Raw genomic sequence first — 15,000 nt, forward strand, 5'->3', positions numbered from 1 at the left:
TTTGACACATGAGTGTATCACCATGAGACGATGTGTCATGTACCTTCATGACCTCCATATGACCTTGACCTCAAGGTCAAAATTAAAGGTTTTTACAATGGATTCGTGTCAGAGCCATGACTTGTTTGTTCTTTGACATAGGCATACCATATTTGACACATGAGTGTATCACCATGAGACGATGTGTCAAGTACCTTCATGACCTCTATATGACCTTGAACTTTGACCTCAAGGTCAAAATTGATTATAGGGTTTTGACATAGTCATACCATAAGACATGGGTGTATCACCATGAGACTATGTGTCATGTACATTCATGACCTCTTTATGACGTTGACGTTTGATCTCAAGGTCAAAATTATAGGTTTATGCCATGGATTTGTGTTCGGATTATATCTTCCATTTTCTTCTACAAAGGCATACCATATTTTTACACTCAGGAAAGAGGTAATTTATACCTATTAACAACAACCTTTTGGAGATTGGGGTAAGCAGGGGGTATTCTTAGGGAGCATTGCTCACAGTACTTCTTGTTATTTTCTGAGAAGGGAGATGTGAAGTTAAAGAATGGAATTTTAAGATTTTGATTTGATAGTACTCTAATACATGATAACTACTAATTTTTAGAAAAAATTGAAAAACTCAGCATACATTGTATTTGTTATTGTATTTGTAAATTGAATGACTGGAATTTGATTGCTCCATGTATACAATTCTTGCTTAAGTTGTTGTTTTGACTTTACTTAGGAGGCCTACTCGGTGGCTAGACAGTTTAATCTTATTCCTGCCATTGCTGAACAAGCAGAATATCACTTATTTCAACGAGAAAAAGTGGAAGTAGCCATGCCAGAATTATACCACAAATTAGGTAAAACAGAAACCTACTCATTTATCTATCTACACCTTCATCTGTCTGGTTAAATTTTTTTTACGCCTGTCATAGATGGATTGCATTATGGTATGGCACATTCTGTCTGTCTGCCTGTATGTTGGGCAGCACCTGGTGGGACAATATAATGAGCTAGCACATGGTATTATACATGTCTTATCAAATTTCCATGGAGAAATTCTAATCCTTAGTCACTGCGAATTATGTTGTGGATGAATGCATTTTAATGGGTTTTCATGATTATGATACATTTTCCCATTTTCTTGCAGGTGTTGGCACGATAAGTTGGTCCCCTTTATCTGGAGGTGTTCTGACAGGAAAATATGACGACGGTGTGCCTATTTATTCTAGGGCAGCTCTCAAGGTAGCTCATCACTGGACATAAAGCTTTGAAAGTTGTAGAAGTCTTATTAGCTCACCTGAGCTGAAGGCTCAAGTGAGCTTTTGTGATCAAAATTTGTCCGTTGTCTATTGTCAGCGTAAACTTTTCATATTTTCATCTTCTTCTCCAGAACCACTGGGCCAATTTCAACCAAACTTGGCAGAAAGCATCCTTGGATAAAGGGCTTTCATATTTGTTCAATTGAAGGGTCATGCCCCTTTCAAAGGGAAGATAATTACAAAAATGCAAAATTAGGGTGGGGTTATTTAAAAACCTTCTCAAGAACCACTGGCCAGAGGAGCTGAAATTTACATGAAAGCTTCCTGACATAGTACAGAATCAAGTTTGTTAAAATCATGGCCCTTAGGGGCCAGGGGTAGGATGGGGCCACAATATGGGATCAAATTTTTACGTACAAATATATAGGGAGAAAATCTTTAAAAATCTTCCTCTCAAGAACCACTGGACTAGGAAAGTACAAATTTACGTGAAAGCTTCCTGACATAGTGTAGATTCAAGTTTTGTTAAAATCATGACCCCCGGGGGTAAGATGCTGCAGCCACAATAGGGGATCAAAATAATAAGCACCGTTAACGCGCATCATGGAATATGCCAGCAGAGCAATTGCTATTCATAATGCCATGTTCACTGAATAATCGTTGTTTATTACTTATATTTGCATTTTACCCCTTGCAGTTCCCCTGCCTTTGACCTTGACATTTAGATAAGACATAAGAAATAAACGTTTTCAAACTGAGTGATTTCTTATTACTTAACTCGCATAACTTGTCAATTTCATTGTTAACATGTGTATTTATATTACAAATCACATTTTTCTCAATGAACTAACCAATTTCAGAATGTGACACAATCCGTTCATATTGACTATGAACGGATTATGTCCTAGTTTAAAGTACGCGACTGAGAGAGTGTAATGATTTGAAAAAATACAACATGTGTTACAAAGATCTCGTTAAGTCACACCTCGGATTAAGGTTGTGAACTTACGTGGATTATCCTCCCAATCTTGTGGTCTCCTAGCTCCAAAATACAGTGCACTGTGCATTTTTGATAAAAGGCAGGGTAAATGAAGTGTGACGTCATGTCTATGTTTTGACGTACGTCACAATACGACTTTGACATGGGTAGATCTTAGGAGTTTGTTTTATGCAACAAAATATTTCACGACTTATACATAGAAGCAATATAAACAAACGATGATTTAGTAAATGAATATAAATATAAGAATTGAACAGCATTTTTGAGCTGTTCATGGTCAATATGAACGAATTTGGATTTGAGGCAAATTCTCTGAATCTCACGCTTAACCTTCCGGTATATGAAGAGTTGTCTTTCCTTGTACATTGAGGCCTGTACAGATAAATATAGAATTCAAACACCTGTGTTTTATCTGGATTTTTTTTATTACACAACTATGTACGATGCTTATGATTGATTTACAAAAAATATTTAATGAAAATAATCATGTTTCAATTATTTTAATTTTTAGCCGAGTTGCAACGAAGTTGAACTCGGCTATTGGTTTGGTGATACGGGCGGTTGGGCGTCAACAATTGGTTTCCGGATGATAACTCAAAAAGTTTACAATCTAATCAAATAAAACTTTGATATATTGTTGGGTACCAGGTAAGAAAGACCCCTATTGATTTTGGAGTAAAAAGGTCAAAGGTCAAGGTCACAGTGACCGAATATAGAATGAAAATTTCAGAAATATTTGGTTTCTGGATGATAATTCTGAAAGTTTAAATCCGAATCAAATGATACTTAAAGATATTATGTACCATGTAAGGAAGACCCCTATTGATTTTGGAGAACAAAGGTCAAGGTCACAGTGACCGAAAATAGATTGAAAACTTCAGACAAAGATGGTTTCTGGACAGTAACTCGAAAAGTTTAAAACTGAAATTAGTTCTTCACAATTATAAATATGTTGACATATATATTTTTCAATGTTTATCTATTACTGGAATATATATCTATCTTATAAAGGCAATTTTTTCATGATTGAGTCCATTTAAGGCAGAGTATAGGTCTACCTTAATGATCACAAAATTTTAATCATTTTAGCAATATTAACTATATATAGTCTTGAAAATGTACACATATTTGAAGTATTCTCTCAGAGCCAGTTCTGAGTAACAATTGCAGTTACAGCCATATGACAAGGGAGAAAACTTTGAACATGCAAATATATGGGAAAATCATCAAAAATCTTCTGAAGAAGAATCACTGGTACAGTGAATTCAAGCTTCCTTACTAGGTGCAGATTCAAGTTTATTAAAATCATGCCCCCCCCCCCTCCCCCTCAATGGGGCTACAATAGGGGATCAAAATTTTACATACTATTATATTGAGAAAATCTTTAAAAATCTTCTCAAGAACCATGGGACCAAAGAAGTTTATTAAATTCAAGTTTGTAAAAAAAACAATGGCTCCTGGGTGTAGTTTGGAGCCACAATAGGGATCAAAGTTTTACGTGAATATATAGGGAAAATCTTTAGATATGGGCCAAGGTGACTCAGGTGAGTGATGTGGCCCATGGGCCTCTTGTTTGGGCATGACACTCGGGGTGAATGTTAAGGCCCATGGGCCTTGTGGTTTTTATTCTGGAAAGGAATCTATACATGACTCTGCATTTGGCAACTTAAACAAGAATTATTGATTGATTTTTTTTATGACAAATGCAATGCCTTCAGACAAAATATATATCAGTCTATAGAGGGAAATATACCCTTTTCAGGGATATGTCTGGTTAAAAGACAAAATTTTAAGTGAAGATGGCAGACGCCAACAAGCCAAACTTCGTGAGGCAGCAGTGATAGCAGATAGAATTGGGTGTTCCATTACACAATTGGCCATTGGTAAGCAGCTTTTATTTATATATTTGTATATACTATGGATGATACCAAGTCAATACGCTGTAGGAAAACAGTTATTTGATAAATTTTCTGATTAAAGTGGAGTTCAGCGACGAATCTTGCTGAAGAACAATTTCTCTAATGTCCTTCCAAGCCATGGACATCTAATAAAGCTAAATTAAGATTGTAATTATGTTCCCCAAACAAAGTTTGGGAACATATTGTTTTTACTCTGTTTCTTATTAAGGTCTTCCGTTTCCAACGGAAGACCTTCTAGTGATTGTACTGTTTATTAAGGTCTTCCGTCTCCTGCGGAAGACCTTACTATTATTGTTCGCGTTCTTCTTCTTCATTATTAAGGTCTTCCGTCTCCTGCGGAAGACCTTACTATTATTGTTCGCGTTCTTCTTCTTCATTATTATTATTATTAAGGTCTTCCGTCTCCTGCGGAAGACCTTACTATTATTGTTCGCGTTCTTCTTCTTCATTATTATTATTATTATTATTATTATTATTTTCCTTGGTAGTACACGCGTTTTTCTCAGCCATTTCTCGATCGATTTTCACGAAATTTTCAGGAAAGATGTCTTTTGGTGAAGAGACTTTGCTTGCAAAATTTCGTGCTTGACGTCACTTCCGGTCAGGAGTTATCTCTCTTTTAGTGACTTTTTGAAGGGCCTTGTTGTCCACACATCTCCTCCGTTAGTTTTGAAGCTAGAGTCTTGAAATTTCTACACAAGATAGAGTAAACATTTTAGAAGATTTGTGGGGGATTCGATTTTACCAGAGGCGATTTGCCTAAACGCTCGCCTGGACCTGAAAAAATGGATGCCAAAATTTTTCGCCCATTTCGGCGATTTTTGACCTTTGATCTCCAATATCTTTTTTCTTGCAAATATTTTGTTAAGACATGTAGAACAAAAGTTGTGCACATTTACGAGATCTTTTCGAAAATATCAAGATTTAGGGGCTAGCCCCTTAAATTAGGGATCTAGAAGGGCTCAAAGTCTACATCAAATATCTCAAAAATCGTTAATATTTTGGTATAAGTCAAAGAACAAAAAATGTTCATCTCAACAATCCAAATCTATTCATATAAAAATTTAGGTCATATGTTACGTAATAAGGGATTTTAAGGGCCAAAACCATAAATTTTTTACCCCTTGTATCTCGAAAACGACAAATATTTTGAAAAGCAATAAAGAACAAAAGTTGTTCAGAATGATGATCTGAACAATATGCATATTTCGTTTTTACCCTATGTGGCCCCGTTAGGGAGCTACAGTTTGGCCCCTAAAAATTACTTCTAGAAATAACTCGAGAACGGTAAAGAATTTCTAAATACTTGTTGAACAAAAAATGTTTGAAATGTCATGACCTTTCTTACGATATCAAGCAAAAGGGGCTGACCCTTTAAATTAGGGACCCAGAAGGGTCCAAAGGTTTATGAGAATATCTCAGAAACTATTAATATTTTGTAATAAGTCATTGAAGCGGAAATGTTCATCTAAACGAGCTTGTTCTTATCAAATCAAAAAGTAGGTCATATGTTATGTAATAAGGGATTTTAAGGGCCAAAATCATAAATAATTGACGCCTCATATCTTGAAAACGACAAATATTTTGAAAAGCAATAAAGAACAAAAGTTGTTCAGAATGATAATCTAAACAATATGTACATTTCGTTTTTTCCCTATGTGGCCCCGTTAGGGAGCTACAGTTTGGCCCCTAAATATTTCTTGTAGAGATAACTCGAGAACGGTAAAGAATTTCTAAATACTTGTTGAGCAAAAAATGTTTAAAATGACAAGGCCTTTCTTACGATATCAAGCAAAACGGGCTGGCCCTTTAAATTAGGGGTTCAGAAGGGTCCAAATGTTTTTGAGAATATCTCAGAAACTATTAATATTTTATAATAAGTTGTAGAAGCGGAAATGTTCATCTCAACGAGCTTGATCTTATCTAATCAAAAAGTAGGTCATATGTTACGTAATTAGAGATTTTAAGGGCCAAAATCGTAAATATTTGACGAGTCATATCTTTAAAACGACATATTTTTTGAAAAGCATTATTGAACAAAAGTTGTTCAATGTGTCATAACCTATCGATCAATATCAAAAAATGGGTCTGTGGGCCTCATGGCTCGCCTGTAGAGTCGATTTTTGTCGATATCAGTCGATTTCAAAAACTTGTAACTGGTAAATATTTTGTAAGGACATATTGAACAAAAGTTGTTCAGTTTATCGAGATCTATCGATTGATATCAAGAAATAGGGCTATGGTCCTAATGGCTCGCCTGTAGAGTCGATTTTTTTGTCGATATCGGTCGATCTCAATAACTTTTTACAGGTAAATATTTTGTAAAGACATATAGAACTAAAGTTGTTGAGTCTATAGAGGGCTAACAAATGACATCAAGAAATAGGCCCGCGGGCCTTATGGCTCGCCTGGAGAGTCGAATTTCAAACGAATTTCACCGCAACTTTGCTTCAGAAGCTTATGATATGAAAATTGATTATATCTAAAGTGTCTTAAAGTCGGAAACTAAATTGGGACTCATTTGTCTTTTTTTTTTTTTAACTCCGAGTGCATCAACAAATCGGATGGAAGACCTACTCGTTGCTCGCAACGAGATCGTGTCTAGTTATTATTATTATTATTCTTTTTCTCCGATACTTTTTTGTCCGGTAGTGTTCTCAGAAACTACAAAAGCGATCGATATGAAACTTTCCAGGATGATAGTATAGCGTTTGTAGATGTGCATAGTGATAGTCATTTTGTTTGCACGCGCGTGCACGTGCATTGCAATTTTGGTACAAAAAATGGAAAATCAGAATATTGAAGGAACCGATATAAAACCTAAATAGGATGGTAGTATATCATTTGTACATATGAAAAATAATAGTTTTTTTGTCAGCACGCGCACGCATGCGCGTACACGCGCATTACAAAATTTGTACACTAACTTTGGAATCAGTCTAACTTTTTTGTTGTTCATTGAAATGGCTTGAAATTCATATCATAGGTAGATATTGAGACCGTTAACTGATCTGCATGGTCAAAATTACCAATTTGCACGCGCATGCACGTGCGCTTCATTTTGATTGGATAATACTAAAACGTTTGTAACTATCTTATTTATGAAGCGAATGAGATGATATTCACAGCATACGTAGACAATATGTGTATCTATATATTGGTGTAACAAAAAAATGCCCACGCGCATGCGCGTGCAACGTTTTTTAAATGTTCAATTTTTAAATGACGATAACGTTTTTGTTTTTCATCATATTCTATTGATATTAATGGGTTAGATGTGTCTTGGTACTCCTTACAAATTGCTGTGGTTAGAATTACTGCTCAGCACGTGCATGCATGTGTGCTGAATTCTGATTGGACGATTTTAAAATCGCTATAACTTCCTTATATTTGATGGAAACGTTATGAAATTCACACTGTGGGTATATGATACAAATGCCTGTTGAACGACATCAACAAAAATTCGGAATCATACACGCATGCGCGTGGAACGCTTGCTTTCATTTTTTGGTACTGAAATGACCATATTGAACATACTACATGTAATTAAAGGCTAAAATAAAAAGATTTTTTCCTATAGATTCACAAGGACATCATTTTTTAATTGGGGGAGGTTTGGGGAACATCTGTAACGGTCCCCGTTACAATTAGAACTAGTTCAATTTGATATTGTATACTACAGAGATATGCTGCTGTAATGGCTTTTAGAATGAGTGCACATCCTTTTGTTTTTTAGCGTGGTGTTTGAAAAATGAGAATGTGAACAGTGTCTTATTAGGGGCCTCCACAGTAGATCAGCTGTACACAAACATTCAGGCATTACAGGTAAACAAAGCATTACAGGTAAACAAAGCATTACAGGTAAACAATTACAGGTAAACAAAGCATTACAGGTAAACAATTACAGGTAAACAAAGCATTACAGGTAAACAATTACAGGTAAACAAAGCATTACAGGTAAACAATTACAGGTAAACAAAGCATTACAGGTAAACAAAGCATTACAGGTAAACAGGAATGAAGGTTTAGTATCTGATTTCTGATATAGTAGAGGATGAGAGAGTGACAGAGATGCTGGGTGGGTATTCTTTTTTCATAGAGAAAAGATGTTCTTCAAAATATTCCATGTTAAGTTCTGAATATATATAATATCCAATGATGACTAAGTACATATGATCCACATTTAATTAATTAATTAAATGTGGAATGTGGCTCATGTGTACTTCGTCATCGTTAGATATGTTTTTATACGCCAGTCATTAGATGGGACATATTATGTTATGACGCTGTCTGTCCGGCCTGCTGGCTGGCTGTCCTGGGTCATGTTTTCCAGACTTTTTTCCATAACGAATGCATGTACAACTTTAAAATTTAGTCACAATATCTCCCTCAAGAATTGTAAGAGTTAATTTGCATTTCAGCTGGATTGGTCCACCGTTGACCTACTTTAGGACTATAAGTAGGTCAAACAGTTTTCTGGACTTTTTTGTTACAGATACAGATATTGCCCTGAAATTTACACATAAGCTTCCTTTCAGAGGAATACAAGTTCAGTTTGCATTTCAGCTGGATTGGTCTGCCCGCCCATGACCTACATTAGGACTAAAAGTAGGTCAAACAGTTTTCCAGGCTTTTTTTCATTATGGATACAGATATTGCCCAGATATCTAGTCAAAGGTTTCATCTTGGAGGAAAACAAGTTCAGTTTGCTTTTCAGCTGGATTGGTCCATCCATGACCTACTTTTGAGCTAAAAATTGGTCAAACAGTTTTCCGGGCTTTTTTTTCATTACGGATACAGATATTGCCCTGATAATAGTCCAAGGCTTCCTCTCAGAGAAATACAAGTTCAGTTTGCATTTCAGCTGGATTGGTCCATCCTTTGAAAAAAATAGGTCAAACAGTTTTCCGAGCTTTTTTTTCATTATGGGTACAGATATTGCCCAGAAATTTAGTCAAAGTCTTTATCTTGGAGTAATACAAGTTCAATATGCATTTCAACTGGATTGGTCCATCCTTGACCTACTTTTGAGCTAAAAATAGATCAAACAGTTTTCCGGGCTTTTTTTTTTCATTACGGATACAGATATTGCCCTGATATTTAGTCAAAGGCTTCCTCTCAGAGGAATACAAGCACAGTTTGCATTTCAGCTGGATTGGTCCATCCTTGATCTACTTTTTGGACTAAAAATAGGTCAGACAGTTTTCCAGGCTTTTTTTTTTCATTATGGATACAGATATTGCCCAGATATTTAGTTAAAGGCTTCCTCTTGGAGGAATACAAGGTCAGTTTGGATTTCAGCTGGATTGGCGCACTATGACCTACAGTACTTTAGGGGTAGAAGTACAGAATGTACAATATGCTTCCAGGTTAAATTTCACTGTCCGACGGGCATATATTGTACCATTTGCGGTACTCTTGTTTCTACTTATTACCTATACCATGGACTTTTTCTGCAATTTTACTATATATATATGATGTACGTTTTGCCTGATGTACTCCTACAAATAAGAGCCTCGGTTAACGTCTCAATACTTCTCGTTATGCGGTAATAAAATGAAATAAATGAATGGAACAAAATAAGATGAAATTAAAACAATGAAATATATAATAAGACTGTTGCTGCTGTCTGACTGGCTGGATTAGATGGGGGTATAATGCAATAGGCTTGTCCGTGCATCCAATGACACAAATTGGTTTCCGAGCCTTAAATTATTTCCTTTTCCACTTGGAGTCACCATACTTCACACACAAACTGGGATGAATGTGATCCCTATCAATTTTTGGGTCAGAAAGTCAAAGTACAAGCGAACTGGCGCTAGGGCCATTAGACTAAGATGATTTCACTTTCGATCCAATTCTCACTTTTGTTGCCCAAAGCATGAACTCGGAAAACAGTTTCTGGGCCATAAGTAATTTTTAAGGCGTCAAGCTTGCTTGAGAGCCTTTTAGCGATCGGGCAGAAGTTTGCCGCTACACTGCCATTTAGCCAATCTCAATGGGCATAATCAAATTAGTGCCTACTGATTTTGAAAGTTTCTTCTGATTCTAGACTTTAAAACATTGGATTAAATTGATATTCTAAAGGCAGAATAGCAATTCCGTTGTTGATGTCTATGTTTATAGCATTGTCTAATAGTTAATAATGATTGTGTGTTAAGAGAAATTCATACTCCTATGTTTGTAAATTTGCTGAACATCGACACTGAATATGATGTCACAATGTACTGTTTGCATCTATTGCGTTATATCTCCCATGTTCAATGAATATAGGCGGATCAAATGTCTTAAAGTCATGTAACAAGGTGTTAGAATGCTTTGATAGAACATTAGGCGATAACTTCGGGATATTTTCCGTCCAAATAAGATGCAGGTATCCTCATGAATAGTAGACTTAGTTTGTTCGACCCCTAACCCTGATCCTTCTGTTCTTGTCACAATGGTCAGGGTAGGGCCTCCTCAAAAAAGCTGTAAAGTTGTACATTGAATACACATACCAGTTTAATATAGTAGCTTTTTATTGAATATAGGTGACTCTCGATGACTCGAACATTGATCTCTTGAAGTGAAATCACGGTCCCAATCTTTTGTGCCTCCGGAATTAAAGATTTTGGGATATATAGTTTATGGCTCATCTGTGGCAAAAAACTTCAGCCTGATCATATCTTGTACTAATTCAATTTAACATTGCTAGTAAGAGTGAATGAAAGATGTTCCACAAAATATTATTCTCGCAAGAACAATTTTAAAAGTACAGTTTGTTAAAAAAAAATGGTATGCAAGCATCATCATGTAGTGTAGATTCAAGTTTGTTCAAAGCCTGGGTTCTGGATTTAGCCTACATAGCAAATTAGGTGGAAACATTTGAAAATCTTGTGTAGCTTGTCTTGATACGCAAGCATTCTCATCTCATGTATGGTAGCATAGATTCTGTTCAGAGACTTCTCCTGCCTTATATAGAGCCAGGGATGGGCCAATGGTATGAAGTTAACACAAGAATATAGAAGGAAATAAATCATCATACATTTCCTCTGACAAGAACAAGAAGCTTAGTGTGTAAAATATTCATATTTCGTGTAGAGTAAGATCTGTCTAGATTATGAGCCTTGCGGCTCAGATTGCATGTGGATGTGGGTGGGTGGTAAGGTCCAGAATCTTATTTTGATATGAAAATAAGATTCAGTTTGCCAAAATGATTTAAAAGTCCAGAATCTTATTTGATATGAAATAAGATTCAGTTTGCCAAAATAATATACAGTTTGTGTGTACAATTCATTAAGTGGCCTTGTCTATCTGTGTATGGGCCCAATTAAAGCTTAAAAGTGATCTCTATAAAAATAGCACGATCACCCAGATAAGCATTGAGATCCATAGACTACATGTATTTGTTTTTAAACTTCAAAATTACGTGGAAATGACTTTTCTTTAACATTTTAAGTGGGTTCCAAAACTGACTCCATCAGTTATGGCTGAGCTGGACAAGATTCTGGGTAACAAACCAGGAGGAAAGAAAGATGGATTTAACAGGTGATGTTCGCTTAGACTTCTGGCTGTGCTAGGAACTGAATGCTAATTCAATGCACATGGATCTCAGTCTCCTGAGAAGAAGGCACCAGTTCACTCTTCATCAATCTGCACTTAGAAAAAGCTACAAACATGCATGAATGTTTTGAAAATATATTTGTGAAGTAATAGATGTTTAAAATTTTTGATGTAATTGATTTTTGATAGGAAGTTGAGACCGATTTTATTCCCTTTTATTATTCACCAATGAACATGTCAACGTTAAACTTGAATCCGTGCATGAACGGTCATCAGATGACCCCTATAGTGGTTATACTATTGAAGGGGGGATTACTCAGTGTAAGGCTCTAATCAAGTTTTAACACCTTGTATGATGGAAACATTCTTGCATGTATGTGTAAAGTTTGTTAAATAATTCTCAGACACATGTAGACCAGTAGGCTTTTACACAGAATAGTTGTGTGAGACACCTTACATTCTTAAATAATCGGATATAGGTTTTTATTTGAGCATGGGCTTTTGTTAGATTTTGAATTTTATCAAATGCACATTGTGTTGTGCGTAACAAAGAAGGTAGTTGCATTAGGTATTAAGTGCATGCTAGTAAGAAACTATACTCAATACTGCAGTTTAAAATGCTTACTTTTGATGACTCCAAAATCAAAAATTCAGGGGTATGATATATTGTTTCTGGTCTGTCTTAATGTACATCTCTCTGCAGCTGTAATATTTGGTCATAACTTTTTAAATGTACAAGATAAACAACTCATGTTTGGTATTCTGAAAGGTCAAGGTCACAGCTTTATCTCACTGCAGGTCAGAGCATGTCAAGGCCACAGCTCTATCCCAGATCAGAGTCAAGGTCAAAGCTTTATTCCAGGTCAGAGTTTGTTGTCGTCAAATTTACCACAAAAGGATTTTGTGATGCCATGACAGGAGCTTAGTGTTTCAGAAACTCATCTTATATCTGTTGTAAATAAGAGTGTAGTATAATTGATGTGTTTTTCCTGTCACATGAAAGCAAAAATCAACCTTTCTTTCTTTGGACATCTTCTAAGAGTCTAGGGCATGAATTTTCCTGAAAATATGTACACTGTTAAACCATAATTATTGATAAATATGGAATTTAAAGGAATTTTATATATTCTGTAACTAATATTCAGGTGAAACATAAATGATGTTGAAACTAGTCTTAAGCTTACTATATTTAAAGTATGTCGGTATATGAATGAGCCCTGCGGGGGGATTAGTCCTGTTAGGTCAGTTCTAATTTATTTATTGGTTAGATAAGAAATGCAATCAGGGAAATACTCGTGTTTGCACATTTAAAAATAGAGATGGGGAAAGTATGGAACTAGACACCATATTCATGTTCAAATTTAGTTTTTCATATATTAAAAAGTACACATGCATATTCAGTTTACTTCATCTACAATGAGTTTGTTTGGTATTACAGAAGAAAAATACCACACTATAGCTACCACACTCTAGCTAACTTTTATTTTGCACACTGTTTCCACTTTCATTTTGCATGTTACTTAATAACATGATTAACACATTACCATTCTAAGGGAAGTAACTCCCTCAATGGACAAAAATAACATTAATGTATTCCAACCTGAAAATTCAAAATTTAACAAAGTCAACCAGAAAAATAAAAATTCAAAATGAACATTTTGAGAAAGTTAGATACATCAAGTATTTAAATTTTAAAGTGAATTAAAGAAAATCTTGAAGGCCTATGACGTTGTTTCTTGATGTTCATGTTAAAAACTTTGGGCTTTTTTTCTTTGAAGGTCATCCAGACGCTCCCTTCAGAGTACTCAACCTAAAACATAACTCTCTCCTGTGGCTATTCCACATTTGTTCTGTCAGACCTGTGGGTAGTATTCTACATTGCCCTGTCAAGAATGCACAATTTAGATATAGTTGTCATGATGGTTAGGCCAAAAATAAATGTGTAGTGTTCTCATTCAAGAGGGTATGTTGGAGAAAGCCTGTTTCATCCAGTGATCATTCGTCTGTTGATTTGTTAATCCTCAATATTGTTAAAGTTATGGATCTTGTTATTCTTCTCTGCCTTTAATGAACGATGGTCGAGAAATGCAATTTTGTGGAAATCAAAGTTATGTGATCTCTGCTCAGCTGCCTCAGTAGACGAAACATTTAGTCAAAAGAACCAAAGACTGTTTTAATTTTTTTTTTTAAAGATATTTTAAGTTATTTTTTGTTATTTTATACAATGCCATATTGTATTTGCTTATTCGCTATATATATATGAAACCCCAATACAAATAAGTATCCCTGACTTATCTTGAATTGTGAAATATGATAAGTGTGTTCTTGTTTCATTCACTAGAATGCATGTACTAGTATGTCAACAATTTTATTATGAAATTTATAAAAGTATGTATGATGTATTTTGTTTCATTATCTTCCAAATTATAAAGTCAAAATGAAAACCATGCAAGTCCCTAACATTTAACAATACCAAATCTCTCCCCCACCCCACCCCCCAATGTTATGAGGACCTGGGACACTTATTGGGGTGAATTCAGTAATAAAGATACAACATTCTTTTGCATTTTTGGTTTTTGTTTGTAAATGTTATTCGTTGGACTGATTTACTCTTGTGCATTTGATATATGTGTATTGTATCATACAACTGCTAATATGTTTTTCAGTAGGGTTAAATCAAATTGGTGCCAAATTATTCACTAAGTACAATGTATCTACTTATATTCAATTATTTCTCTGTTATCTCAAAATCAAATGGACGAAGGATTCAAACTGTATGCATATATTATTATGATTACATATTTTGTATCACATGAAAGTACGTATTTTAAAACATCCATTTTTGCATTAATCTTGAGAGATATCAGTGAAACATTCATCTGTATACTGTAAGAGAAGCAAAAATGTTTGAAATCTCTTTATATTAAATATAGCTAGTCATTATTTTTTGTGATAAATGTTCCCAAATATTTTCATGAAATGATCGAATCTGAAACTTTACAGGTACAAATTAACAATGCTGCACTGCAGTTGTAGGAATAAGATCATGTAGAAATTAAGCTCTAGTAGACAGTTTTGATGTTTTATTTTTTGAGGTAGCTTCATCATATGTTATTGTAAAATCTTTTTAAATGTGCATGATATAATTTTTTTTGCAGGGAATTTGTTAACTAGGTACAATAAAAAACATTAAACTATTTGATACTGAAAAAGTATATATTTTGTATAGTTAATGAATTTTTTATATTTAAAAGATGCTGTCAAGAGCA

The 15,000-nt window shown here is 34.9% G+C and overlaps 1 protein-coding gene across 5 annotated transcripts in view; it reads left to right on the forward strand.

Annotated features, from left to right (window-relative positions):
• The window catches only part of LOC125678969 (voltage-gated potassium channel subunit beta-2-like), a 45,978-nt gene that overhangs the window by 29,023 nt on the left and 1,955 nt on the right, over positions 1-15,000 (forward strand). For all 5 annotated transcript variants that reach the window (XM_056162762.1, XM_056162765.1, XM_048917813.2 and 2 more), the window contains 6 exons: positions 748-868; positions 1,159-1,253; positions 4,033-4,153; positions 7,926-8,014; positions 11,628-11,716; positions 13,510-15,000. The exon at positions 13,510-15,000 is cut by the window's right edge and continues 1,955 nt beyond it. In XM_056162762.1, the coding sequence (XP_056018737.1) occupies positions 748-868; positions 1,159-1,253; positions 4,033-4,153; positions 7,926-8,014; positions 11,628-11,716; positions 13,510-13,552 (558 nt within the window). In that variant the 3' untranslated portion in view covers positions 13,553-15,000. The remainder of the gene's footprint in view (positions 1-747; positions 869-1,158; positions 1,254-4,032; positions 4,154-7,925; positions 8,015-11,627; positions 11,717-13,509) is intronic.

Source organism: Ostrea edulis, chromosome 1, assembly GCF_947568905.1.
Source record: "Ostrea edulis chromosome 1, xbOstEdul1.1, whole genome shotgun sequence".
NCBI lineage: Eukaryota > Metazoa > Mollusca > Bivalvia > Ostreida > Ostreidae > Ostrea > Ostrea edulis.